General features: G+C 33.8%; 2 protein-coding genes across 2 annotated transcripts; one reads left to right on the top strand and one right to left on the bottom strand.

Annotated features, from left to right (window-relative positions):
• Nucleotides 1-4,347: 4,347 nt before the first annotated feature.
• Nucleotides 4,348-8,406, bottom strand: LOC132598551 (gibberellin 3-beta-dioxygenase 1-like). The gene is made up of 2 exons (XM_060311494.1): nucleotides 7,817-8,406; nucleotides 4,348-5,194 (listed from the first exon to the last, which is right to left on the bottom strand). Exons 1-2 carry the CDS (start codon nucleotides 8,287-8,289, stop codon nucleotides 4,549-4,551), a joined length of 1,119 nt encoding a protein of 372 aa, XP_060167477.1. The 5' UTR covers nucleotides 8,290-8,406; the 3' UTR covers nucleotides 4,348-4,548.
• An 11,695-nt stretch (nucleotides 8,407-20,101) lies between these two features.
• LOC132598542 (katanin p60 ATPase-containing subunit A1) lies at nucleotides 20,102-25,765 on the top strand. The gene is made up of 7 exons (XM_060311482.1): nucleotides 20,102-20,368; nucleotides 21,521-21,992; nucleotides 22,399-22,596; nucleotides 22,915-23,159; nucleotides 23,461-23,619; nucleotides 23,710-23,797; nucleotides 25,263-25,765. Exons 1-7 carry the CDS (start codon nucleotides 20,247-20,249, stop codon nucleotides 25,542-25,544), a joined length of 1,566 nt encoding a protein of 521 aa, XP_060167465.1. The 5' UTR covers nucleotides 20,102-20,246; the 3' UTR covers nucleotides 25,545-25,765.
• The last annotated feature ends 866 nt before the right edge of the window (nucleotides 25,766-26,631 follow it).

Here is a 26,631-nt window from a genome sequence, read left to right as displayed (position 1 = left end):
TGGCGTAATAGACTTCTCCACGAAATCCTCCATGAGTTGTTTCCCTTTTAGCCAAATAAGAAGAGACAAAACAAAAAAGCAGAAATTAAAGGTCAACTAGTGCACCGCTTAAAGAACAAGAAGAGCCAAACACACAAAGGAGAAAAAATCTGTGATATCACTTTATTGCTTGTAATGGTTAATAAATTTGCCAGCACTTCAAAATTAGATAACCTGCTAATTAGATAACCTTCTAAAAGTTCATCATGAAGTCGTAGACTCTATATGCTACAAATATACAAAAAGAAAACAGCACTAAAAGTCTAAAAGTGAAGTAATGGAAATAACTAATTAAACTAAAAGCTTAGGAACCTAATTCCGACATGTGATCAATCCAACCAAAAAGGAGTTCCCTCAATTTAAATGAGCGGGAAAGCTAGTAAAGGTGGATTGCCATTTCAAGCAATTACTTCAACTTTAGTCAAGTAATAGAAGATGGAAGGAGTTGAAAAGTAGAAGTGATTGGACATGCATGTTCTTGTTCTTTTATAATCTTTTTAAATATCAAACCGAGCTACTCCTTTTCTTTTATTTATCATGGTTATATTTGACAAATCAAACCCAAGGAAACTTTTTTTTTTCTATGGCTAGATAGGTTTTTTTGGGTAAATTTGGGAACATGATAAGCGGCTCAAATTGACCCATTTCATCAAAATATAAACGAATTACATTTTCATGGCTAAGATCTCTTGTATAGACTCTAAAACAGGCAAGACTTGGGACATTCTAGGACCTTAGTCTCACAAACATGAGAATTGAGGATCATCCGAAGTTATTATTATTACCACTCATCATTATTTGAGTGATAAAGAAATGAAACTTGAGGCTAAATTAATTTCAAAAAGCACAATTAAGATGGGCCTCAATATCGAGTAAATAACTAATTAGGATGAGTTTAGACCTAATACCATGATAAAAAAATAGATTTTAATCTAATTCAAACCCTAAAAACTAGTCCATGATAACATGAGATACCCAAAACTATATAAGGAGACCAAGAAATCCACACCCGACCAATGTGGGATTCAACATGGATATAGAGCATGTCGACCTAGAACATGCTCAGATTCTGGTCCCTGCTTGTTAAAGTTGAGTAACAATGATTAAAGAAGTGATTTGAATTAATCACACCTATATACCTGGGCAGACCATATCATGGACTTGTCACAGAGTGTTAAGATTATGGGATACTTGAAATGTTAAGAATTACTTAGTCAACTACTGCACGTAAATATTCTCAAATCTCATGAGATGAAAGAAGTAGCAACGGTTTGATTTTACTGAGATTTGTTTAGGTCCTTGAGATAGATGCGTCTATGTCTTGAATTTATCATCTTTTAAAAATCTGATAAATTCAAAGTCTGAAATTTCTGAATTGTTCCTTAGGTGACATGACTAAAAAGTAAGGAAAGTGTAACGCTGATATTGATAAATATATAAGCAATGGTGCACAACATAACTAAGAGTGTGTTTCTAAGCAATTTGAAAAAGATTCTCGGTAACATCCGTATGAAAAGACAGAAGCTGACAATTTGTAAAGTCAAGATCAACGGTAACATCCACCGTTAGCAAAAAAACAAATCTCAATTTTTTCCTTTACGCCTAATGAAGATCCAACTTGAGTCTAATTTTAAATCATATTCAAAAGTTAAGTAGTAAATTTAAGCATATGGAATTCGCTCATTTTAAATCATTTTATAAGGAGTTCCGCTAATGATAAGGGTAATAAGATGACTTGTTAAGGCCAAGATATGTATGGGTCAAAAGCCTAATGGATGACAAAATTAAGTAATTCCTAACAGTACATGGTCAAATTTGAATTTTTTTCCCCTAAAAATTTTTGCATCCCTCTTTGATTTACTTCTCAGTACTCCAGAATCACCTTACTGTTTTCTTTACACCTTAGATTCATTTCGTATATCAATCAGTTATTGGTGCCACATGTATCAGACTAGTTGAAACCCCACAATTGTTCCGAGGACACTCTTGTTAAAATATTCTATGGCAGAACTCATTTTTCTTTAAGAAAAAATGATTGAAGTTTTCAGATGCAAGGACATGGGGGCTTTTCTAAGTTACCATTGTCGGGAAAGGCACATGCTTTCTAGCTCACATTGCAGTTGAAGAGACTGCCACTGCCATTATATATTGCATCACCTCCTTGTAATCTGTCTTTACAATAATTTCCAAGAACAGTGGGGAGTCAATAATTCTGATAAAGGGGTTTAAAAAACATCCAAATATACCACACTTGGTATTTGAAATTTCTTAATATATACTATACAATTATTTTTATTCTATTTACATAGTTTAACATTCCGAGGAAGGGGATCGCCACCGGCCCACTATCCAAGAATCACACATAACCCCACTAGCATATATTTTTGTAAGTAGAAGCGAATTCAGAATTTAAACACTATAAGTTCTTAATTTTAAGTCAATAACATCAAATGTTAGTAATTGAGTTCTGAATTTAATTTATACATTTTAATTAAATTTCTTCATACATATATAGAGGCTTGAGACAAAGTTATTGAATTCTACTGAATGATATTTTATCCAGCCTCTGCCCCGATGTAAGGTGTATGGATTTTATTTATGAATAGGGAAAGACATAGAAATGAATTTTATTGAGATAGAACCTGACAAACATGGCCTCAATAATATTCTTCATCTTGTGCACTTGGCTAGCTTTTCTTTTTCTTCTCTTATCTTTTTTTGTTTTCTTCTTTAATTTCACATAGTGGGCTTTGTAATATTTTATTACTTGTCAATTTGTCATCATTTTACAATAGAATTGCTACTTATTCAGGTCAGTGATGGTTTGATTTCTCTTTTGTCATATACTTGATCCCAATATCTAACACTGATTTAACCCTTAATTTAAGTTTCATCCAGCATTGTCCTGTTCCTCGGAGATTTTGGGTACTTTGTATATCCAAGATGGGGCTAAAACACGTCGCTTGTTCTGTCCTCTTCCTAAATGTTCAAAATATATTATCTTCCCCTCAATCACTGCTCATTGCGACAAAAATGCCAGAAGATCAATATTGTTTCTTTGTTTGTTCATTTGTAATAATGAATACAATTTTAATGTGCGAGTGTGTATGTTTTTACGTCTCTCTCATAGCTATGCGTATCGTCAGAAAGGAGTTCAATTGAATCGCTTTTAAGAAAATTAAATTCCCTCCGTCTCAAATTATTTGTCGTGGTAAGGGTGGCAAGTGGGTGGGTCGAGTCAGATATGGGTCGATCGAAAATGGGTTAAACCAAAATAGATCAATTATCCGACCCGCCCATATTTTACACAAATAAAAAAGGGGTTAACCCACGGATAATATGGATACATATTATCCATGATTTTAAGAAGAGTTAAATGAGAAGATAAGCTAAAAACCAAAATAAGCTTAGATTCAAAGACAAAATTAATAAGAAAATAAAAGGTCAAATATTTAAAAAATTAAAATTAAAATAAACAAAATTCGAAAATAAAAAAATAAACTAAAAAAATTTTTTAAAAAAAATCTTGAGTCTCAGAACTTTCTATGATGTACTAAGTACTACTTATATATAATTAGCTTGAGGGTAGTGCAGTTGGTGAATAACCCATGGGTTTACCCATATTTTAAGTGGATAATATGGGTTGACTCATATTGGACTCATTCTAAATGAGTTGGGCATCCAAGATGGAACTGAAAATCATAATTTTACGCATTTTGCCATCCCTATGTCGTGGTTACTAAAAATAGTTGTCTCAAATTATTTATCGTTTTACAATTTCCAGTTACAATTAATTATATTTTTCCCATTTTACCATTAGTAGAATTTTATCATTAATGGAGATGACACATAAAAAAAGTAAACATTTAATAGAGAGATAATATAATAGACATAAATAAGGGTAGAGTAGTCAAATACCGTTCCTAATTAATATTTTAGGAGCGTGTAAAACAAAAAAAACGACAAATAATTGGAGATGAATGGATTACTGTACAAATATGGCACAAATAATTGTTTTAGGTACACAAGTTCTAATTGCAAGAGTGACATTTTGGTGATTTTGCTTTATCAGAGTAGGGCTTCTATCATGTCTAAAAGATATAAACATTGGCGAGGCGGGTCAGTAAAACGAGTTATAATGGGTACTGGAGTTTTTTAAAACGATTTAGCTAATACTGTCATATTAGCTAAGTTGTTGAAAATAATACTTGAGTGTTGTGAGTGAATTTATGTGTGAATGGCAAAAAATATGGTGACGACTTTTATGTTATAAAGTAAAGAAAAAAGATTCTTTTGAATGTGTGACAGTCTGAAAAATCAACTTTATATTTTCTACTAGTACATTTCGGATACAATATAGAATTTATACTCTTCTCTCCCAAAAATATTAACAGCATTCCTCCAGAGGAGTAAAAAGGAACAACAGAGAGAAAAAGGAAAAATACTAGTATATCTTCTTAGAAAACAAAAGGAAAAATACTAGAATATTTTCTTAGAAAACAAAAACAATTAAATGAAAGTGTCTCCAGCGAAATAGCCAACTTGCACGCCATTATGATCTTTGGCATCGGCAAATCCTTTTAGAGGGGTACAAAGCCGTACAGATGAAAGCGCCTTATCAAAATGTTTGGCCTTAGTGCCCAAATACTCACTCCATGTCACCTCCCTATATAAGGGCGGGTTCTTTTGGTCCACCAATTTTGTCAGGGGTGATACTTTTACCCCTGACGGTGGACCATATAAATAGGCTACAGAAAGCCTATGTCGGGTCCGGTTCACAACCGCCCGGTGTAAAACACTCGGGTACGACCCGTTTGATAATATGTGTAAAAGGTCACCTACGTTAACTACTAATGCACCAGGCATTGGAGGGACAGTGACCCAACCATTCCCTTCCTGAAAAACTTGTAAACCACTTGTGTTGTTTTGGTGAAGAATTGTTAATATGGTTGAATCTGTATGGGCTGCAAGACCCATGGCCCGATCCGGATCTGGACATGCCGGGTAAGAATTTAGTTGTAAGGCAGCACAGCCTCCTTTTGGGCCAACCGCCCATTTAACATCATCTTTTGTTATCCCTAATGACCCAAGCATAAGCCACATTAGTCTTCCTGCTAGCTTTTCCATTTCCTTTTCGTATTCTTCTATTATCTCACTGGAAAAAACAAAGATCGCAAGGAAATTAAAAGAGGGAACCAAATAGGAAAAAAGAAAAACAGAGGAAGTAGTACTTTTTAATGAGAAAGAAAATAACTGTTTTAAGTAATGATACTACTCTTATTTATTGGATATGATACCTCAATTTTAGTGAAAATAGATGATTTTACTGATGTGAAAACAAGATACTCCTTCTGGTTCAAAATAAGTGTTCGCTTAGCGTTTTTCATACTCTTTAGGAAAACACGAACTCTAAAAAAATTTAGATATTTTGACTAAATTACTTTAATTAATAAGACTCTTGAGTTTTTATTGCCTTGAGTAAATAAAGGCAAATATGAAAAAATATTAATTTTTTCTTGATTTTGTAAGTGAACACTTATTTTGAATTAAAAATAAAAAGGTTAACTGGCCACTTGTTTTAAATAGAAGGAAGTGCGTTATTTTGCTACTCCCTCCATCCCATATTACTTGATTACTTTTCCTTTTGCACATCCCTTAAGAAATCATAAATATAAAATATCTTTATCTTTCTCTAATAAATATATTTTAATCAATATTGATTGTTTTTAAGTACATTTAATACTAAAAGTAAGATGGAAAAGATTTAATTAATTTTATCTTGATTTTATAAATGAACAAATAATTTGAAACATATATTTTTAGTAATGTAATCAAATAATATGGGAGAAAGGGAGTAGTTAATTTCACTCCATTTGAGATATTTACTATATTTACTACAAATGGATAAAAAAGCAAAGTACAAAAGCAATAATTAGATTCGATATTGTGATTGGCAGATCTATGAAGTCTTCCCTTATCTTGTCCGTGGGACCTTTTCTGTCTTTATCGTTAAACTTTGCTTCTTCCATTAATAAAATATAAAACATCAGTAGGTTTTACCTACGGTTTCCCCACAGTGTGCGCAAAAAGGAAAGAAGAAAAAAAAAGCTATTTGTACTTGTGAAAACGAAAGCTGAGTTTTTTTACTCTTTACATATACGTGCATGAGAAATGGGAGGGATAATAAGTAAGCGCTTGGACATGAGGTTTAAAATTATGAGATGAAATTAGTATTTGGATATGTATTTCTTCTCATGGTTTTAAATAATAGAAATTAGCATTTGAATATACATTTCATCTCATGGTTTTAAATAATAAAAATTAGCATTTGGATATGCATTTCATCTCATGGTTTCAAATCATAGAAATTAGCATTGCATTTCATCTCATGGTTTCAAATCATGGTTTGAAACTCCAAATTATCCAAAAAGTCACAATTTGAGGTTTTAAACCATGGTTTTAAAAAATTTAAATATAATATTTGATTCATAAGTTTATGTTTCGTAAAAAAGATTCATAAGTTAGTAAATATTTTTAACAATTACTCCCACCAACCATTTACCAACCTCATTAACTTTCACCAACTTTTATTTATGTCTACCAAACTCATTACTATTCATGTTAAATTTTCGTTTTTATTGAACTAAAGTTTGATCAATTAATGTTGTATTTTTTAGAAAGACCTTCAAATAGCGTATTAATTTTGTTATGAACTATGACTTGCTCATTTGATAAGATTGCATAAGAATTGGGAATGTTTAGATAGTTTTCACAACTTGTGGGGTTTTTATGTCTATAAGAGAAAATACAACTTAAGATATCCAAATTGCATGTCCAAACATAATTTCAAACCATGATTTGAAACCATAGTTTCAAACCATGTCCAAACGACTCCTTAACAGTGGCAGATCCAAACAGGAATACGCTCGTATGAAAAAACAGAGTTGTACTTTTAAAACAAACTCTGTAGACTGTATAATATGTGTGAAAAGTGAGTATAAATCAACTTGAATATACATTTTAGAATTTACACTACAAAAGAGTCAGAATTAGCAGTGGATAACTTCCATATATCGGTAAACATGGAAAAATCACTGCTAATCCTGTTTAACAATAGATTATCAAAAACAGAAGAACTGATGTTAGTTAGTACGAGATATATAGCGACAAATTAGTGATTTTTCATAGGTTCTTTCTTTTTTTCTTATGTCACTCATTCAATCCACAATACACAACTTCTGAATTGTGGATTTGGCACTAATTAATGATAATATTACTCCCTCCATCCCAAGTTATGTTAAAATGTTTGATTGGACACAGAGTTTAAAAAAAGAATATAAATTTTTAAAATTTGTGCTTTAAAACAAGTTATAGATATTTGTGTTTAAAGCAAAATGTTATTACTCCCTCCGTTCACTTTTATCTGTCGACTATACTAAAAATAAGTTTTCACTTTTACTTATCCACTTTAACATATCAAGGAAAGACAAACTTTTTTCTTGTTTGGGAAAGACAAACTTTTTTTCTTATTTTGCCCTTAACATTAATTATTCATTTTCAAATCATTCTCCATGTCGAATGAGACTATACACCAATTAATATGAGTATTATAGTAAAATACATACTTCGTTTATCAATTCTTAAGGGGCGTGCAAAATTAAAAGTGGACAAATAAAAGTGAACGAAGGAAGTAAATAGGAATGTATCATTCTTTTTGAGATTGACTAAAAGAAAGAGTGTCACATAAATTGGAACAGAGAAAGTACTATATACTTACCAGAATTTGCTGTAATCTTTAGGCCAAAGTTGGCGTGCGTGTTCAATCGGGGAGCCAACAATGGTGAACCCTTCAGACCACATGAGCTTTGAGAAGAAAGACGATATGCGAGCCACGCCATAACCGGTGACACCTTCAGGAGAACGAGAGGCCTTTAGCTTTTGCTGCATAGGAAGTGAAAAAAGGCTCTTTCCGGCCACTTCAATATCTTGGAGTAGCCTCTCTGATATATTATGGTTAATAATTTGGAATGCACCCCATTTCTTGCATGCATGACCTATATTTTCAAGTACATTAATATTGTCGTTGTGGAGGTCGATCACCGGAATAGACTCGAAGTTACATGAAACATTAGACGGATAATGATCATTTGAGGATGTCCATGCATGGGACTCTGGCAATTCTTTTATTGAGTTCAAGTCCAAGTGTTTTTGAGAGTGAGCTCCAATAGGATCCGAGATTCTTGAAGGCATAGTGTAGCACGTAATGCAAAAAATGAAGTTGAAAGTAATAGGAAATATGGATCACTTTATATGCTATAGTAGAGAGAAGAACAGATGGGAAAATGGAATGTTTTGCAAGAGATGATGTGAGGGAGGTATATATAGAGGTGATTGATTAGAATGAAAGAAAATATTAATAGTGTAATTTTGAGTGGTATTTGAAAACTATTGGTGTTGATATATCGAGGGGGACAAGAAATTAAAGGTTAGATGGTTATTGGACAATAGAAACAACAAAAATTGAAAGGACAATCTTGTCCTCTAGGAAAATAATGTATGATCTTGGATCAAGTTAATGAAGGGTTATAGATATTATATGGCATTTTCCAATTCTCAAATTTCATGTACATATATTATCTTCAAATAATCAAGGAACCATGGAAGGTTTCCATATTGGTGAGGGTCTATCAGTATATCCAATTCATGTGCGTTTGTCTTGTCCTCAAGTAGAAAAACAACATCATCACGTCTTTACTTGCTCGTAATCTCTATTTGCTACCAGACACTATACTTCTCTCTCCACCACCTTTGCTCTATATATACATCCGAAAATCCCAAGACAAATCCTATTTGCTAGCTGAGATGTCTACAATACCCTCTGGATCGAGTTGCTCTTTTTGGGTATCCGCAAAAACATTTCTCTAGAATCTCCAATATGAGTTTATGACCAAAGCCAAAGCTTAGGGGCCTAAGGGCTTAATCCGAAGCATTTTGTCAAAAAATTATATAATATAATTATATATACAAAGTTAAAATTATTTTTTATGTATATTATTTAAGTATTCTATTTTCTTTTTTTGGTCTATCCCAAAATAGTGTCTCATTCTATATTTAGTAAGTTGGCAAATCAAACATCCTACGTTACAAGTTTAAAATCACATGACACATCCTTAATTTAAGCCCACCAAATGCAAAAATCTCTTTTTATTCCTTAAACTTCGCGATCAGTCAAACTAAGACGCTTAAATTGAGACGGAAGAAGTACTATAGCTCACAATAATTCACAACTTAAAATATTTAAAAGCTATATAAGAAAAATTCGGTCAAACAAAATCTTGATTGACTCTTGAAATTTCAACTTTGCCACGTGAATTGAGATGGGGAGAGTATATGATAAATGTTGAATCCCTTAACTTCTTTGTGTGCTTACTTCTTTATATTTTGAAATTTCTTAGTGAAAAATCTTGTCTCTATCATTGTTGCGATGATTATGAGAGTTTATGAACTATTAGCATACAATTAACAAAGATAGCTCAACTGAATCCTCTTTAATTACTAAAAATTATATTGTAAAATATAATCAAATTTTTATACGGAATATTTTTTTTGACTCTATGTATTAGTTTTATTTTAATCCCCTTGACATATACAAGCTAGAGTTAACATATATAAGCTAGAGCTATTAACGTTGTAACACATGTTACTTGGTTCAAAAAATTAATGTTTTAGATGGAACTTTTGTGTCGGAAAAAATAATTCAATATTTTAAATCAAATCTAGATAATATTTATAGTCAAATTTATAGGGGAATAAGTTTTTCCGTTTATAGTCAAATTAGGTTTCATACTATTATGAATAGAAGTGTTGCTAGCTATTTTCAAAACAAGAAATATTGTGGACAATTGTAGAGAGCATCTAAATATTTATGAGTTTATGAATAAAATATTTTCCTTCCATTTGAATTCAATACCCGATTTTCTTGCATATTTTAAAATTTTTTCTTATTGTAGAATTTTTGACTTTGTGACTTATTAGAACCTGCGGTTGTGCCATGATTGGAGCAAAAATAATAAGCCTAGAAGATGACAACTCTGTTGCGAGCACCAGGAAGGGTATTTTTGTCCTCATGAAAATGAATATTGGGGTTTCCCATTTTATGCTTTATGTGTCTTTGCATATATTTGGTCATTTTCTGAGTTAAGCAGTGTAAAGTCACTTTTCGTATTTTGCGATTAGATTTTGCGTCTTTTGTCTCGTCTACCCAGGTGGAGCTAATATCCATTATATACACATCGTATTTTATCACATATTGATTGTATTTAAGCAATCAACTAATTTGTCGTCTTTGTTAATTTTTTGGTGTGATTAATGACTTTGGTACTTTTACGTGTACAACTTTAGCCAAATGTCCTTTAAGAATGATTAGAGATTTGACGTGTACAGTAGTGTAAGGATTAATTATATTCTGTATTGATGATTTACGAAGATAATACCGATTAGTTTGTGACTAAATATAGCTAATTGTCAAATTAATTAATTAATTAATTTATTTATATATATTATCTTCTGCTTTTTGTTTGTTGCACTTAAATTATGTGGTCACACAGAAGAAAGAGAACAAAGGCTCAATCAAGAGTGTCAACGTATTGCCCGTAATTATTTTTATCGAGACAATCATGTATATATATGAGGCATGTGCTATACATACAGGCATAAAAAAAATGACCATATTAGCATGTGCATTTCACGTGCAAGGTTCGGGATTTTTTTCTTTTGTATTTTTGTTATCCAACTACATTAGGCTTTCTTTGGCTCTAGCTTAGTAATTAATTTGTTCCAAGAGACTAGTGGTCCAATGAGAACTTTCTATTTAATTAAAAAAGACCAGATAATGAAACAAAATAAACAGGACAAGAGCTTCACAAAAAAGCAGTCAAGTATTATGAATACGCTATAATTAATGGATAAGGAAACTGCTGAAAAGAAATTTTCCAAGGAAAGTGTGCCTTCTTTAAGAAATAAATCAACTTTAAACACACAAAAACATTAATTATTATTATTATTATTATTATTATTATTATAAGAACAACAATAAATAAAGAGAGAGCTCGAACATTGCATGTAGGAATCGTTCCAAGAACTTTTTGACGTTTTTAGGTTGCCGGCAGGAACAACTTTTTGAGTTGCTTCTATTTTACGATGATTTTATTTGAATATTCCGTAAATATGTTATTGTCAAGCAGATGAGAGTACAGATATTAACTTTAACTTTAAGATGAGATCATTACATAACTAGAAGAGATTTTGTGTGTGATGTCAGGTAACTACCCCATAATATTGATGTCGGTAATCCCTGGATTGGGTGGCCGTCAAGATTACATTAGCAAATTGCAATTATCTCTTTGTTTCCTTTTTTGTTTCCTTTTTTGTTTCCTTTTAGATGCTTCCGAGGACTGCCCGACTATTCGGCATTTTTATCTTTTCTGCCGTCGGAAGTTACTGAGTAATATTCTGGCATCTGATTTTTACCAATAAGGGTTGGCAGTGGAGTGGTAAGTACTCATTCATTCATAACCAGAAGTCTTGAATTCGACCCCTTTGGGAATGGAGTCGATTTTATGAGAGAGCACTTTACCTTAGTGTGGGACTTTCCGACGCGACTCCAATTTTAGTACCCTAATGCGGTTACCAGCTGGCTGGGAAATCAAAAATAAAAATAAAGTAGTATTCATTTCCATTTTCATTTATATATTTGACATAATATTTTCGATACGATTTTTTTAAAAAAAATAAATTATCTTACATATGTAATATTATTTATGTAATCATAAATTTATTTTATTATTAAAGATATAATCGGAAGTCTATAATTAAATTTATATGCGGTCTAATAAGGAATAATGGGATTGGATGGAGTGCTATATCATATTATTCAGAAAATCCAGTATCCTTCAAGAGTACCGCGGATGCTGATGAGAGTAATGCGGATGCTGCTGCAATTTTTTGAGTGTCTAATAAAAAAAACTCGATTAATGAATGGACTTGAATTTTCAAAACCTCTGTCAGAACAATTGGATGAAAGGTGTTTCTTTAACAGTATAAATAAAAACTAAAGAGAAATTTTGGACCATTGAAATGGAAATAGACATTTCCCCTTTCCCATCTTTCTAGCTAATCGACAACGAACGCATAAGCAATTGGTGGGCTGGTGGCATATTTGTCTGGATGGTTTGTTCTCATATGCAATTATGATTGCAGAATTGCCCTTCTTTTGGGGTGGTCTTTAAATCCCTCATATTTAAAATCTTTAAATTTTGTCCTTCGGTTAAACCCCATGGGTTTCAGGTTCGAACCCCCACATAGTCAAAAAATTTTAAAAAATCGCAAGGCAGAGTTTAAATTTCGCTATGCCCCCATCGGCATATACTTGTGAAGGAATTTCCAAAGTTATGTCGGACCCAGCATACTTATGCCGTATGGGCAGACTTGGCATAAGTATGCCGGGTCCGACATAACTTTGGTAATTCCTTCACAAGTTTATGCCGGGTCCGGCATAAAAGTTTGCCCATTAAAAGTATGCCCCCCACCGGCATAAACTTGTTAAGGAATTACTAAACTTATGCCGGACCCGACATACTTATGCCTTATGGGCAGACTTGGCACAAGTATGCCGGGTTTCGGCATAACTTTGATAATTCCTTCGTAAGTTTATGCCGGTGGGGGCATACTTTTAATGGGCAAACTTTTATAGCATGCCACATAAGGCGGAATTTTTCCTTAAGGCATAACTAAAAGTTTGCCTTATAAGGCAAAGTCTATACCTTAAAAAAAGTTATGCCTTATGGGGCATACTTTTGGTTATGCCTTATGGGGCATACTTTTGGTTATGCCTTAATTAAAAATCTGCCTCATAAGGCATAATTCCTTAAGAAAAAGTTTTGCCCCATAAGGCATAACTAAACTATGCCTTGAGGAAAAGTTATGCCCCCTCCGGCATAACTTTAGTTTTTCCTTAAGGACTTTATGTCGGATCCGGCATACACTCCCCCAGCCCTGTCTTGCGAAATTATTTTTTTATTTTATGCCTGAGCGGGAATTCGAACCCAGAACCTCAGGTATCCAAGCGAAGGGCAAAATTTAAAGACCATAAATATGAGGGGCAAAATTAAAGACCACCCAAAAGAAGCGCAATGCGTGCAAAAAAATGATTATGATTTTGTAACATATCAAAATGGCCCAAGGCTGAAATTAAATTTAATCCACAAACCAGATTCAAGAAAGATCCACGGGCATCCAGTTAAACTTTTTCTATTTAAAAAAAAGCTCCTGGATTAGAGTGAAAGAAAGAACAAAATTAACATTTTCTTTTTCTTGTATGATATTATATTATACTATACTATAACTATATATAATAGGGAATAATAAAGTTTTGTAGTCCTCACATACTCTTTGATCTAATGAGATTGTGATATGTGGCTATGGCTTTTTCCCTACATTTTTGACCTTATTAATTTTCTGATAACTATTTCCACTTAGCCTTTGTTATTTGACTATATTGACACTATATATAGTTTTTTTTTTTTTTTTTTGTGGATTTCTTCTTATCCCTTACTCCCTCCGGATAAAAAAAAATAGTTCACTTATCTATTTGCACACCCCTTAAGAAACTATTCACTCTAAGAAAAAAATGTGTAAATTGACTAAACTACCTCTAATTAAATAGACATTGAGATTTGATCACATAACAGTTAATAGGGGAAAATCTGAAAAGAAAATATTAATTGTTTCTTGATTTAATAAGTGGACACTTTTTTTTTACCCAAGAAAAAAAGGTTAAGTGGACTTTTCCGTTTCTTTTACTTATTACTTATACTAAAAATGAATTTTTCTTTTTTACTTATTTATTTTAGTAAATCACCAAAGATCTATTAATTTCTTTCTATAGTACTTTTATCATTAAGTAACTACACACAAAGTATTAGTCGTCATGGGCCTTTATTATTTGACTATATTTGCACTATATATAGTAATTTTTTGTGGATTTTCTTGTCCCTTGTTAGATTACTCTTTCCGTTTCTTTTTATATTTTTCTTATACTAAAAATGAATTTTTCTTTACTTATTTATTTTAGTAAATCACGAAAGATTTATTAATTTCTTCCTATATTACTCTTATCATTAAGTAACTACATAAAGTATTAGTAGTCAAACTTAAATTTTCAAAGCATAATAAATAACGATAATTTAGTATATTTTACTCCTAATAAATAATTTGTTAAGGGAAATGCAAAGTCAACAAGAGACAAGTAAAAAAGGAATCGAGAGTGTACCTTTTACTCCATCCGTTTCATTTTACTTGGCTCTTATATAAAAAGTAGATTTTCCTTTTTACTTGTCCATTTTAGCAAATCAAGACAAATTCATTGTTTGCTTTGAATATTACCCTTATCATAAGTAACTATATAGAGTAATAGTAATTGAACTTCTATTTTCAAAGCATAATTAATAAGGATAATTTAATAAAATAAACCCCTAATAAATAGCTTCTTAAGGGAAGTGTCCTGTCAATAAGGGCGAAGGAAGTACATTATTTGTTATCATATATTTTGATAAAATTATGCAACTTTGGAGTCAAAGTTTCATTCATAATCATATGTTATTAGGTCTTACTAATTAGTATGTCATATTCCTCTCTTTGGCGTGTTCGGTATGAAGAAAAATATTGTTCATGAAAAATTATTATTTTAAAAATATTTTTCAGGAAAATAAGTGTGCTTTTAGCTATTTTCTTTTATTTGATACATAAGCAAAAAATATTATCCTAAAATCATTTATATATAATTTAGACAAGTACTATGGAAGGTGGGTGTAAGGGTGGTGGGGGTGGTGAGTGGTGGGGATGGGAGCTATGGGTGGGGATGAAGATGAGGTGTATTGGAGGGCTAGAAGGACACATGAATGTGGAATGCCATTTGTGGAACTTGAATTTCTCACTTCCACTAGAGAATTATTTTTCTTATTTTAAGGAATTTATTTTTTCTAAAGAAAATGTTTAACTTGACCAACCAAACACAAGAAAATTGAAAATATTTTTCAAAAGATGGTTTCCTCCATATCGAACACACCCTTTATCGTTTTAAACCTCCAAAGTTTTGCTTCTTATGAATATTGAATCTTGTGTTTCTTTGTATTTTCTAATTCTCCTTCCAAAACTTTCTTCCTCGATCATAAATGATTTGTTCTTTAAAATTTATTCAATTATACGACTGAGAAACTTTAATAATTATGAAGGCTTACCAACAAAACATGATTAACACTTCACTAGATTAACTTAATTATGCAATAAAAAAATGTGACATAAGTCATATTTTCTAAATTAAATTTTACTATTTTTATATCATGAGTTTGAGCCCAGGCTTAGCACTGGCCTCATGCAACTAGTGTGTGTATATATATATATATATATATATTGGGGATCATAAAGAAAAGGAAAAAGGGTTAAATTTGACCTTTGCTATAAGACGGGATCAATAACCTTTGTTATACTTATTATTGAATTGCATCAATAAATATACCCTCTTCTGTTAGTATTTCAATCTTACCTGATATTAACATTTTGATGAGGTGGACATTACACCGTCCTGCCCCTTGCCTCCACCCCTTCTTCGACTCTAGCTAGTACCTCCTCCCCCATTATTAAATCCTACAAGTAGTAACACAGTAAAGGTGAAAGGCAAATAGTGAAGATGAGTTGAGTGATTGATGATCCCAATTTCCATAATTGGAGAAGCCTAGCCAGAGGATAGTGATTTCTCCAATATGTAGTAACTGCCTACCTGAAATATATGACCCCCACTCCCCTTCCCCCAACCCCTAGCTAAGAAGACATAATTTTGTAGCTTGTTGAACTTATCATATGAGCGGTCAATTTTTGGTTTCCTTTTTAGAAATCAATTTTTTTTATATAGATAAAAAATGGCAATTCGAGGCCTTGTCCATGCTTATAGAGTTATAGTTGAATCTACCATGTGTACTAGTAGCTGTTTTGATTGATATGTGGTGCTTGTGTCCTTACAAACGTGATATTTTTCTCTCTTTATCAAAGTTCAGGGCTTATTAAGACTACGCAAAAACACAATTTGAAGTCATTCACACGCTAAAAAATGAATTAGACACACACATATTGCCACGTCAGAGTTAATCCCGAAAAAAGAAGAAGATGGTTTTGCTAGTAAAGGGGATTAATCTTCTAGTTGTCACCTCTGTCTTTGATTTTTGGCTATGTTATTAGTAACTTTTTGGCTGCAGAAATTAATTTCTTCTTGTTCTTTCTGGACGAAATAATGTGCTTTGTATAATACTCCTACTCTGTAACTGAGATTTGGACAGTGATAATACTTGCGCATTTCCTATGCAAAAGTTTATATCTATGAAATTTATTCTTCAATATGTAAACGCACTTTATTTTATTTTCTTTTCTCTACCAGGAATTCAGAATTTACTTGTTTGAACTGAAAATATTTGTATCTCGTTATTTTTTACTTCCATATTCACAAGGAAAGTTTCATATATAATGAGGCCAAAAAACAAGTAATTGTGGTTTATCCTTCAAATGGCTGGTATTTAATTTTTGTCCTTCAAAATCAAACTCATGTCTATGGGGCATAAGTTCTTTAAGAGCACTAGCATAACTTGTGGATATTATGATGTGGGCATAGGTTTGATTTTGAAGGGTCAAAAATTAAAGACCAGCCCATTTGCAGAGTTTGACTGCAAGGTAGAGTGCATTAAGACAATTTTTATTTATTTATTTATTTGTTCAGTTGAAATTTTGCAAAACTTTGCTTTAAGGTTTAACTTTTGCCCGAATAGGCCTAATTTTGCTATGAAACTCTGCCTTGCGAATTTTTTCTTTTTTTTACTGAGCGGTTCAACCCCCAAACCTCCTGATATTAGGCAAAAGACAAAAATTAAAGACCAGCAATTTGAGGGACCAAAATTAAAGACAAGTGCCTTTGAAGGACAATCCGCACAAAAAAAAAAAAAAAAAAAAGTTCTCTATAGAGGCCTTCTTACAAGACTTCTCGAATAACTGAACCTTTTATTTGTTTTTTGAAACATACCCCAAATTCTAGGTCCAATAAAGGGCCCAATTTGGTCCAAGCCTGTCAAAAATGGATTCATTCCTTTGTTTTAGAAATCTGGATTACCAATAAGTAGGCGTTTGGCCATGAAAATTAAATAGTTTTCACTATATTTGGAATTTTGGAGTTGAAGTTGAAGATAGAATTGTGCTTGATTATAGTTTTTGCAAAGAATATTTGGTTGTTTGAATGTATTGAAAGTGAAAAAAGGTGAAAATAATGTTTTAGTTGTTTTTCAAATTCCAAATACAACTTCAACTTGTATTTGGTATTTTCATGACCAAATGCTGATTTCTAAATAAAGTAAAATAATTTTTCGAAAAAAAAGTGAAAAATTTTCATGGCCAAATTTTCAGTATTTCTCCACCTTGAGGCTTGAACTTATGAACTACCTAATCCCGAGGCAACGGTGAGCCTTTCATTGCACAAATGAATAATGTAAAAAAAGAACTATTCAAAAATCACTATTTTTCACTGAAAAATGTTCAATGTAAAAATCAGTGAGAAAAGAAAAATAATAGTGTTTTTTCACACGAAAAAATTTGAAAGTTTCTCAGCGTTTCAATGAGAATCTGTTTCCCACCATATGTTTTCTCAATGAGCTGGTTCGGTAGAAATGAGATGGAAAAATCATGTTTTATAACACAAAATTTTCATTGGATGTCAGTTGGAAAAAACGTTTGTTCTGATAATGTAGAGAGAACGAAACAGAAAACAAACACAAAAAAGAATAGCGATCTAACCAATATTTTCCCTTTTTTAGATTAAAGGAACTTTAGACAAATTCACTAGCATAATAAATCAAGTGCGTTTTAGGGTGTGTTAGGTATGGAGGAAAATGTTTTCCGAGAAAATAAGTAAATCATGTTCGTTTGGATAGTGGAAAATAAGTGAATTTCTTACTTATTTTCTCATGTTCCTTTAGTTGATAGAAAACGTTTTCCGGAAAATACTCATTCAAGCCTCACCAACTCCAATGCAACCCCATACCCCACCCTAACCCACACCCCACTCCCACCCACCCACCTACGCCCCCCCACGCCCCTCCAAAAAAAAAATTTCTTTTGATTTTTTTTGTTTTTTGCACCCACACCCCACTCCCACCCACCCTCTCCATTTTTTTTTGTTGATTTTTCCACCCCCACCCCAACCACTCCCATAACCCATACACCACCCCTCCCTCCGCACCCTACCCCCCACCCCCACCCCTCACACAACATTTTTTTTGAAGTTTTTAATTTTTTTCTGAATTTTCTACACCACATCCTCCATCACCCCTCCCCCCTTGCGTGGTAACCCATACCACACCAACACCCCCTCCCCCCTAACCCCAACATTTTTTTTTGAAGTTTTTAATTGTCTTTTGCGAGTTTCTATACGTCCAGGCACCCCCTACCCCCAAAAAATTTCACCCCCTCCAAAAGTTTTAATTTTTAATCACGCAAACATTTAATTTTTATAATTGTCAACCTTTTTTCAATTTTTTTTGGAGGGGGGGAGGGGTTGGGCTGCAAAAACCCAAAACAAATGTCAAAACTTTTTTTCCAAAATTTTTTTTTGGGGGGGGGGGGGTAGGCTGCGGGGTGGGGCGGGGGTTGAGGGGTGCAAAAAACCAAAAAAAAGGTCAAAACTTTTTTTTCAAAATTATTAATTTTTTTTTGCGGGGGGTGGGGGTGGGGGTGGGGGTGCAAAAAAAAAAGACAAAGCTTTTTTTTTCAAAAAAATACTTTTTTGAGGTGGGGAGAGGGTGTTGGGTATGCGTGGGGGTGGGGTGTTGCAAAAAAACCAAAAATAATGTCAAAACTTTTTTTCCAAAAAAAAATTATTTTTGGGCGGGGAGGGGGGAGGGATGGGCTGGTGGGGTGGGGTTGGGGTTGGGTTGGGTGGTGGTAGGTGGAATGAACTTGTGAACTTGTTTTTCCTACTTTTATTAAGGAAGTCATTTTCCCAATTTTGAGGAAAATATTTTTCAAAATTTTTGACCAAACGATCATGAGAAATTGGAAGTACCGAACACACCCTTAGTGCTTTTAGTTCAATCTTCATGACGCATGTTCTAAGAGCAGAGAAAATGCTTAAATTTGCTTTCAAATTACTGATGAAAGAAAAGCATACGTGTGTTACAAAGTACGTATTGACTTCGTTTTCCAGCATCACCTTTCGTTGTCATTATAACGTAAAAATCGCAGCGATATATAACCAAATTAAAAGTTCTCTTATTATTGGTTTAGAATTTATATTCTTTTGTCTGCCTAATGTTTTATTCAGTATATTAACCACTGAACTATAAACTTCAAAAACATGGTATACACTTAACTTGCTAATTCAAATCATTATCTATATGCATATTATCTTTGTAAGTGATAATTTCAGTGTGATGTTAGTCATTTCTTTTTGTTGATTTTGATAAAACCTACATTTGAGTAGAGCTACGTCATGACAATATATCAGATGAAGTTCTTTTCAATAGACAACGATTCAACAAACCAGAGTACCTATTAGGCTAAAGATTAATCTAGAACTAAAAGTGCTTTAGTAAATAGGAAAGAAATTGATTTAGGATCCACCTAAAATTTCTTTTATGGCTTCAAACTTACTAAAGAATGTAAATTTGAGAATACATTTAAAATTTTAAGAGTGTTAGGTGTGTAAAGTAGTTACACTTTAAAGAGTTCCTTTGTGAAATTCAGCGGGTTGGGAGGCAATGAAGCCCAAAATTCAAATAGAGAAGGAGGTATTTCCGTTCTCTTTTGTGGGTTCCGCATCCACAACCGAAAAAGACCACTCCATCAAAAGGAACCCCTTAAAAGTTAAAAAAGATGAAGGCCAATTTAGTAATTTGCCAGATAGACCGTTAAAACGTCGCCGTATGTTGGTAGAACCAACTTCAACTTCCAGTCTTGTGCCCAGATATATATAAATATATATATATATATATTGAGAGAGAGAGAGAGAGATATTTGCTTACTTATTATTCAAATTTGTTCTTCATTTACCAAATTTGGAAACCCTAACATTTTGAGATTTGGTTAAAGTATCAACAGATTTGGTGATTGAGGGAATAATGGTGGGTGCATCACTGGCAGGATTACAAGATCATTTAAAATTGGCTAGAGAATATGCAGTTGAAGGCCTTTATGACACTTCCGTTATCTTCTTTGATGGCGCTATTGCTCAGATCAATAAGTATTCTCTCTCACTCTCTTCCTATCAGATCCCTTTTCTACGTATGTTCTATGTATTTAGGAGCTACTTATGTAGTTAGTTCATAAATGCGTGTCAAATTGTGAAATGTCTGTTCCATTTTAGGCTCTGTTTGCCTATCTCAATTTGTTTGTCTGGCTTTGACTTATCACGGAGTTTATTAAAGTAACACACTTTTGAATTTACGTAGAATGTACCACAATGCCCCTTCAATCTTGTCGTTTTAAACATGTCATACGGAAAGTTAGAATATAAAAGTTGCTAAAAAGGGAAAAAGACATTCTTTTTTGAACGGACTAAAAAGGAAAGTAAGAAAAACAAATTGAAAATGAGGGAGTATGTATTTAGGAGCTACTTATGGAGTTAGTTCAAAATGGGTGCCGCATTGCGAAATGTCTGTTTGATTTTATGCTGTGTTTGCTTGTCTGGTATGACTGTTAAGTGTTTGTCTTCATGAAATCATTTCCCATCTTTGGTTACCTTAGGGTTTTGAGAAAGTATAACTGTAGAAGATGTTTACCAGCAAAAAGGGAGAATAACTTATGTCACTTTTTAGCAGAAAGATTTTCTTCGATGAGTAAAAAAAAGAAAATTTTATTTGTGTAACTGAGAGTTTTGCCTAGTCATGAATGCAACTTAGGTACCTGATCTGATACTAGAGTATGGAGAAACCATTGGTTTTGATTATTTACTTCATAATATTGCTTCATCATTTTGTTTTGGGATTTTGAAGTTAGATGGACTACCCATAATGAAATGGAGGCTTTAATATGTTCTTGGTCATTCCTGCTAAACTTAGTACTCCGTCCGTCCCAATGTAAGTGTCTTAGTTTGATTAGGCACGGAGTTTCAGAAAAAAATAGACTTTTGAATTTTGTGGTCCTAAATTAAAGATGTGCATAATGTACTAAATGTCTTGTGAATCTTGTGGCTATAAACTTGGGATGTTTGAATTGTCAGTATACTAAATTATAGAAAGAGGCACTCTTTTTGGGATAGATCAAAAAGGAAAGGAAGACACTTAAATTGGGACGGAGGAAGTAATAACATTGTCTATACCGTCTCTTATTAGTCAATCCAAGCTACTTTTGAGCCTTTTGATTGAGTTTGTCCCTTCTTTTTGTCTATGCATAGGCACTTAAACACACTTGATGACCCTATGCTTCGTTCAAAATGGATGAATGTAAAGAAAGCAATTTCCGAAGAAACTGAGGTAGTGAAACAATTGGATGCCGAGAAACGGGCTTTCAAGGAGGTTCCTATGGGTAGACGTCCTAATTCACCTCCCATTTCAACCAAGTCATCTTCTTTTGTCTTTCAACCGCTTGATGAGTACCCCACATCATCCGGTGCTCCGATGGATGACCCTGATGTTTGGAGACCACCAAGTCGAGACACATCAAGAAGACCTGCAAGAGCCGGTCAGGGGGGTATGAGAAAGTCCCCACAAGATGGAGCCTGGGCTCGTGGATCTACTACAAGGACTGGAACCACAGGCCGTGGGGGAAGGACCAGTGGCTCTACCAAGGCTAATACTGGGGTTCGATCTTCAACTACTGGGAAGAAAGGACCTGGAAAATCTACAAAAGCCGACTCAACATCTACGGTAAGTTTTAGTGGACAATCTTATGTTTTGATTTTTGTTACTCTGTAATTGCCCTCTGTGTCAAATTATTCATTGGTAATTCACATGTCTTTTGGTTGTGTAGAAGCTTGTGGTTAGTCATTACCTAACTGTTTATGTTGTATGTGGCAAGCTCCAAAGGTCGTTTTTATTATATATGTAGTTTGTTCTAGCCGTGGTGTATGTGCCAAGCTCCAAGTATTATCCCAATATGTGGCTTGTGCCTTGTAGTGGTTTCCTTATATATAACTGTTCATGTTGAATATGACAGTTGGTGTCATAATGCTTTCTCTTTCCTTAATTCTCTTAAATGTGGTGTCCTTGTTAGCCCATCTATTTTGGGATGAATCTGAATGTATTTTTTAAGAACTTCTATTCCAATTGCTAGGATGGTGAACCTGAAGAGGGGAAGAGTAAAAAAGGTCAGTACGAGGGGCCTGATGCAGACCTGGCTGCTATGCTTGAGAGGGATGTCTTGGATAACAGCCCTGGTGTGAGATGGGACGATGTTGCTGGGTTGAGTGAAGCCAAAAGACTTTTGGAGGAAGCAGTTGTTCTCCCATTATGGATGCCAGAATATTTCCAGGTAACATAGTTGGATTGGAGAGGAACATTTTGTGGTGTTTCTTTATTTGTCTTTAATCATCAATGGAGCATATGTACAAGTGAAGATTCAAATACGCATGAGTTGACGGGACTTTCTTATGATAAGAATATGAAAACCTTTTATGATTTTAGGCAACAATACCTTGTGGCTACTTTTGCAATACTTTCTGCTAAATGTGCTAGGAGCTTTTCTGTAAATATTATGTTCACAGAGCTATCAAAAAGGAAATAATTTAATCTTCCATGCATATGCATCACGACACACTTTTTTCTGATCAGACATCATGTATCCTTGCAGGGAATCAGGAGACCATGGAAGGGGGTTCTTATGTTTGGGCCTCCTGGAACGGGGAAGACACTTTTGGCCAAGGCTGTTGCTACCGAGTGTGGGACGACATTTTTCAATGTTTCTTCTGCCACCTTGGCTTCAAAATGGCGTGGGGAAAGTGAACGCATGGTGCGGTGCTTGTTTGATCTTGCTCGCTCTTATGCTCCCAGTACAATTTTCATTGATGAGATTGATTCTCTTTGTAATGCCCGAGGGTGAGGACTTTGTCTATAGTTTAAGATGCTACCTAAATCTTTTCGGCTGATCTCTGGTTGGTTAAATGTTTCTTTCGAAGAATATGTATGATGGTGGTTTATACCAGTGTTGGATATAAAAAGCCTTTACTTTTATCTTTTCAAATGGAGTACAAGAAAAATTAACTTTTTGAAATGAGTAATGTTGCCTCAAAATTCTTGGTTCGCTGTGCCTTATGTCTGAACTAATTATGGTATGTTAAACAGTTTCTTACTCTTTTTTGAGGTTGAAGCTGAGATAATGGTTGTGATCGCTTTTCAGGGGTTCAGGAGAGCATGAATCATCCCGAAGGGTGAAGTCTGAACTTCTTGTTCAGGTAGATGGTGTAAGCAACTCTGCCACTAATGAAGATGGCACTCGGAAGATTGTGATGGTTTTAGCTGCTACAAACTTTCCATGGGACATAGATGAGGCATTAAGGTTGTGTCTCATTGTATTCATTCTTTTCCTTTATTTCATTGAGATGCATGTGAATGTGTCCTTGACTTAATTCTGTTAATGGAAATTCAGGAGACGTTTGGAAAAACGTATTTATATTCCCCTACCTAGCTTGGAGAGCAGGAAGGAGCTTATAAAGATCAATTTGAAAAGTATTGAGGTAAGCAGTGTTCTGAAATGTTTTCCCAATTTGACTACTCGTCTTCTGTATGCTGCTGCAAGCTCATCGAGCTATGGCTAGTTTTGAATATAATATTTCTCTTTACTGCGATATCGCCCTTGCAGCATTTATTGTGCTTATCAAAGATATTTTTACTATATGAAAATTCTGCTGTATGATTTGGGTGCATGATTATCAATCTTGGTTGAGCCGAGGGTCTTTCGGAAACAGCCGCCCTACCTTGCAAGGTGGGGGTTAGGTCTGCGTACACTCTACCCTCCCCAGACCCCACATGGTGGGATTATACTGGGCTTGTTGTTGTTGTTGTTGTTGTTGTATTATCAATCTTGGTAGCAGTGGTAGTAGTTTTTCCAGCTGACTACTGTGTATACCCAACGGTTTGCAGCCTAAAATAATAACGAAATTTTGAAGAGTTAAAAGGAAAAAAACCAATATCAAGAAAGCCAAGGAGATATCAAGCCACATGACATATATAAATTCTGATGTTTTTGTATTAGATGAACTAAAGCCAACTTTAGAAACAATATGGTCTATTGAAAGTCTTACGTTCATAGAATGGAGAGCACTCTTGTACCTGTTATAATCACTAACGTATGCAAAGCATTTCTTTTTTTGTTTTTTTTATTTATCCAAGAAATGATCCTTTTAGGTTCAGATAGGTAATGCTGTACTGTAGCAATATTTTGGTGAAGGTTGAGATATAAGGCTTTGGAAAATGTCTCTCCAAACACTTGCTCTGGCATAATAAATACACAGATGTCAGAACTTTAGATGTCTTGTTATTACAATTTGGTGAATCAAATATGTGATGTGTTTGCAGAAGGTGCAGGCTTTGGTAATTGTACTCAAACGTTATGTCTCTGATGTCTTATTTCATTATAGGAATGCAGCTTTTTTATGATTTAATCTAACAATTGTGTTTTATAATGCTGATCTGTAGTTGAAATTTCTTCCGACTTGTTTTATAGGTAACGTATTTTGCCACCTTGGATTTACTTGCACAGAACTTTAAGAAATAGTTTGTTCAACCTAGAATTGCATCCCTTCCAAATTACATTCCTTAATGTTTAAAACCAGCTACTCGAAAAAGAAACAAAGGTAAGTTCTAAGACTACTTATGACAGGGGGGACTTGGTTAGATGTTTGATTTTGCAGGATACTCTACATCCTTGATATTTCACCAAGTTTTCCTTTTTTTGCACAACCAGTAATGAGGGTAAACATTAATTAGGATTGTTTAGTTAAGATAACACCTCCATGTGAATATTCTTGATATTCTTTTCTTGTTCTTTTGAATTCGATACAAGCACGATTCTTTGGTTGAAAATGTGAATAGATTTTGGTAATATGATTCTGAAGTTTTGAAGGAATTCTGCCTAGTTCATCTATTTGGTTGAATGAATCTTTCTTTTAACAAAGGGCAAATGTTTTCCTGTGACATCAGGTAGCTGTAGATGTGGACATTGAAGAAGTAGCTCGTAAAACAGAGGGATATAGTGGAGACGACCTCACAAATGTTTGCCGAGATGCTTCTATGAATGGGATGAGGCGAAAGATAGCTGGGAAGACACGTGAAGAGATTAAGAACATGGCCAAGGATGACATTGCTAAGGATCCTGTTGCGATGTGTGACTTTGTAGAAGCTATTTCCAAAGTTCAACCTAGTGTGTCAGCAGCCGATATCGAAAAACATGAGAAATGGTTTGCTGAATTTGGATCAGCTTAGGATAATTTGCTGCGAGCTATTCACTCAGTTTCCTTATGTTTGTCCATATTTGATGGTCGGTTCTTCTGGTAATTTCTTCCTACTTATGTACTATTCAATTTTTTGATTAGCATTGGATTGATCAACTTATGTAAAATGACAAATCAACCAGGGTTTATACCTCATTGTTCATGGGTCTATTGGATTGTTATTTTCTTTCAGTTGGTTTACTATTTAGTTCCCGTGGCAGTGTCAATTGAAATTATGTGACCGGCCCCGGGGGGAGGGGGGTGCTTAACTTTGTAGCTTGTGTTTGTAACTTTATCAAAGAAAATTATTTAATTTGATTCTGTTTATTAAAGTAATAGCATCTTGTGGTTTTAATCAATACGATGTTGCAACTAGATCCTACAATATCTCATGGTTTTAATCAATACGATGTTGCAACTGGATCCTACAATATCAATATAATTTATAAACCTTTTAAACCATGGTATTATGAGAAACAACTCATTTCCAGTTGCCTCCTCTTATCTCCGCGTTCCAGTAGTTACAGACGCAAAACCTAAAGTATACCTCTTTGACTTTTATTTTCCTTCCTAAATTGTGAGAATATTCAATTTAAATCCAAGTGCAAAAACTACAAATGCAAATTAAATAATGAAGAGAACAAAATAAAAATTCCTTTTCTTAGGGGAACAGAAACGAGATTCTTCACTAACAAAACGATGACAGCAACCTCCCCCATTAACTATTTCTTTTCCTGAATTTGTACGGATATTGTTCATGTCCAATGTAGGTAGCTGCGGATCCTCTCATAATACTAGATGTATCTTGAAAACCATAAGTTTATACCTCATGAAACTAGCAGTCAAGAACCTTATAACAGCAATTTCACTATTTCAGAGAGGCCTCAACAGATGGAATCATGCATGTAACTATAGCTCAATTTTGAGTTACCTACACCTTGTGGAATCTGCCCGAAACAAAGAAGCCTTACTTGATGGCACAAACTCTGTTTCGTATCATAAAATTACCACAATTTATCCGTTCATGAGGCCAAGCTAATTGCCTGACCCAGACCATGACATCTGCATTACACATGGAG

This window comes from Lycium barbarum, chromosome 1 (assembly GCF_019175385.1).
Source record: "Lycium barbarum isolate Lr01 chromosome 1, ASM1917538v2, whole genome shotgun sequence".
Taxonomy (NCBI): Eukaryota; Viridiplantae; Streptophyta; class Magnoliopsida; order Solanales; family Solanaceae; genus Lycium; species Lycium barbarum.
This window is presented reverse-complemented; position numbering and strand designations above follow the sequence as displayed.

Bases quoted from the DNA above. Each gene is read 5' to 3' on its own strand.
- LOC132598551 (XM_060311494.1), bottom strand. From the start codon at position 8,289: ATGCCTTCAAGAATCTCGGATCCTATTGGAGCTCACTCTCAAAAACAC. The intron at 5,195-7,816 runs GTAAGTATATAG...TGTTTTTTCCAG, and splicing joins AAAGATTACAGCAAATTCTG to TGAGATAATAGAAGAATACG.
- LOC132598542 (XM_060311482.1), top strand. From the start codon at position 20,247: ATGGTGGGTGCATCACTGGCAGGATTACAAGATCATTTAAAATTGGCT. The intron at 21,993-22,398 runs GTAAGTTTTAGT...TCCAATTGCTAG, and splicing joins AAGCCGACTCAACATCTACG to GATGGTGAACCTGAAGAGGG. The intron at 22,597-22,914 runs GTAACATAGTTG...GTATCCTTGCAG, and splicing joins GGATGCCAGAATATTTCCAG to GGAATCAGGAGACCATGGAA.